At 68.5% G+C, this 871-nt stretch overlaps 1 protein-coding gene across 2 annotated transcripts in view; it reads right to left on the bottom strand.

Moving 5' to 3' along the window:
* The window catches only part of IMPDH2 (inosine monophosphate dehydrogenase 2), an 18,819-nt gene extending 18,583 nt beyond the window's left edge, over positions 1-236 (bottom strand). Inside the window, exon 1 of one of the 2 annotated variants that reach the window (XM_034776565.1) lies at positions 76-236. In XM_034776565.1, coding sequence (XP_034632456.1) covers positions 76-173 — 98 coding nt within the window. In that variant the 5' untranslated portion in view covers positions 174-236. The remainder of the gene's footprint in view (positions 1-75) is intronic. The other variant, XM_034776566.1, reaches the window with a different exon arrangement.
* Between the last annotated feature and the right edge of the window lie 635 nt (positions 237-871).

Genomic DNA, 871 nt, shown 5'->3' with positions numbered 1-871 from the left:
CCCCCCCCCCGCCCCCCGGGGCCCCCCCCCGGCCCGCCGGGGGCACACGCCCCCCCCCGGGACCCCCCCGCTCACTTGTAGGTCAGCCCGTCCCCGCAGTTGAGGAGCTGCTGCGCCGTCAGCCCGTCGTCGGGCACGTAGCCGGTGCCGCCGCTGATGAGGTAATCGGCCATGGCGGCTCCGCGGCTAACGGCTGCGGCCGCGTGGCCCAGAAAGAGCCGCCCCCCCGCGCGCGCCCCGGAGATCAACCCCCGCGCAGGCCCGGGCCCCGCCCCCTACGGGGGCCGAGCGCGGACACGAGACCGCGCCCCGCCCCCGGGCTGCCCAGGACACGTGGTCCGGGCTGGGCCCCGGGGCACGTTCCGCTGGAGGCAGCGGGGGGCAGAGCCCAGCCCCGCCCAGCCCAGCCCGAGCCCCACGGGCCCTGGCAGGCGGGGAGTTCCCGGGCTGCCCCCCAGCCGGCTCCGGCGGGGAGAGGGGGCCAGCCCCGGCACGGCGGGGCGCCCAGGGACCCGCCCCCGCCCGTGACCCCAGGAAAAGCCCCTGGTGGCCCCATCTGAGAAACCCGGGTTTACATTACAGCCGCAGCAAGGGGCAAACGACAAGGGCCAAATGAATTTTAAAACTCAGGCAGCTAAGGGGTGAACGCCCAGGCGCCAAGGAGAGAGTCTTTAACGAGACCAAGGATCAGGCAGGTTTTGTGGATACACCGAGGAGTCCAGTAGACTTAGTGGAGCATAAGCTTTCGTAGGTAAAAAACCCACTGCGTTAGCTGTAGTTGAAGGGTTTTCTTACCCATGAAAGCTTATGCCCAAATAAGTCTGGTAATCTTTAAGGTGCCAATGGCCTCCTTGTTTTTTTAAACGATACC

Source organism: Trachemys scripta, chromosome 7, assembly GCF_013100865.1.
Source record: "Trachemys scripta elegans isolate TJP31775 chromosome 7, CAS_Tse_1.0, whole genome shotgun sequence".
NCBI classification, from domain to species: Eukaryota; Metazoa; Chordata; order Testudines; family Emydidae; genus Trachemys; species Trachemys scripta.
This window is presented reverse-complemented; position numbering and strand designations above follow the sequence as displayed.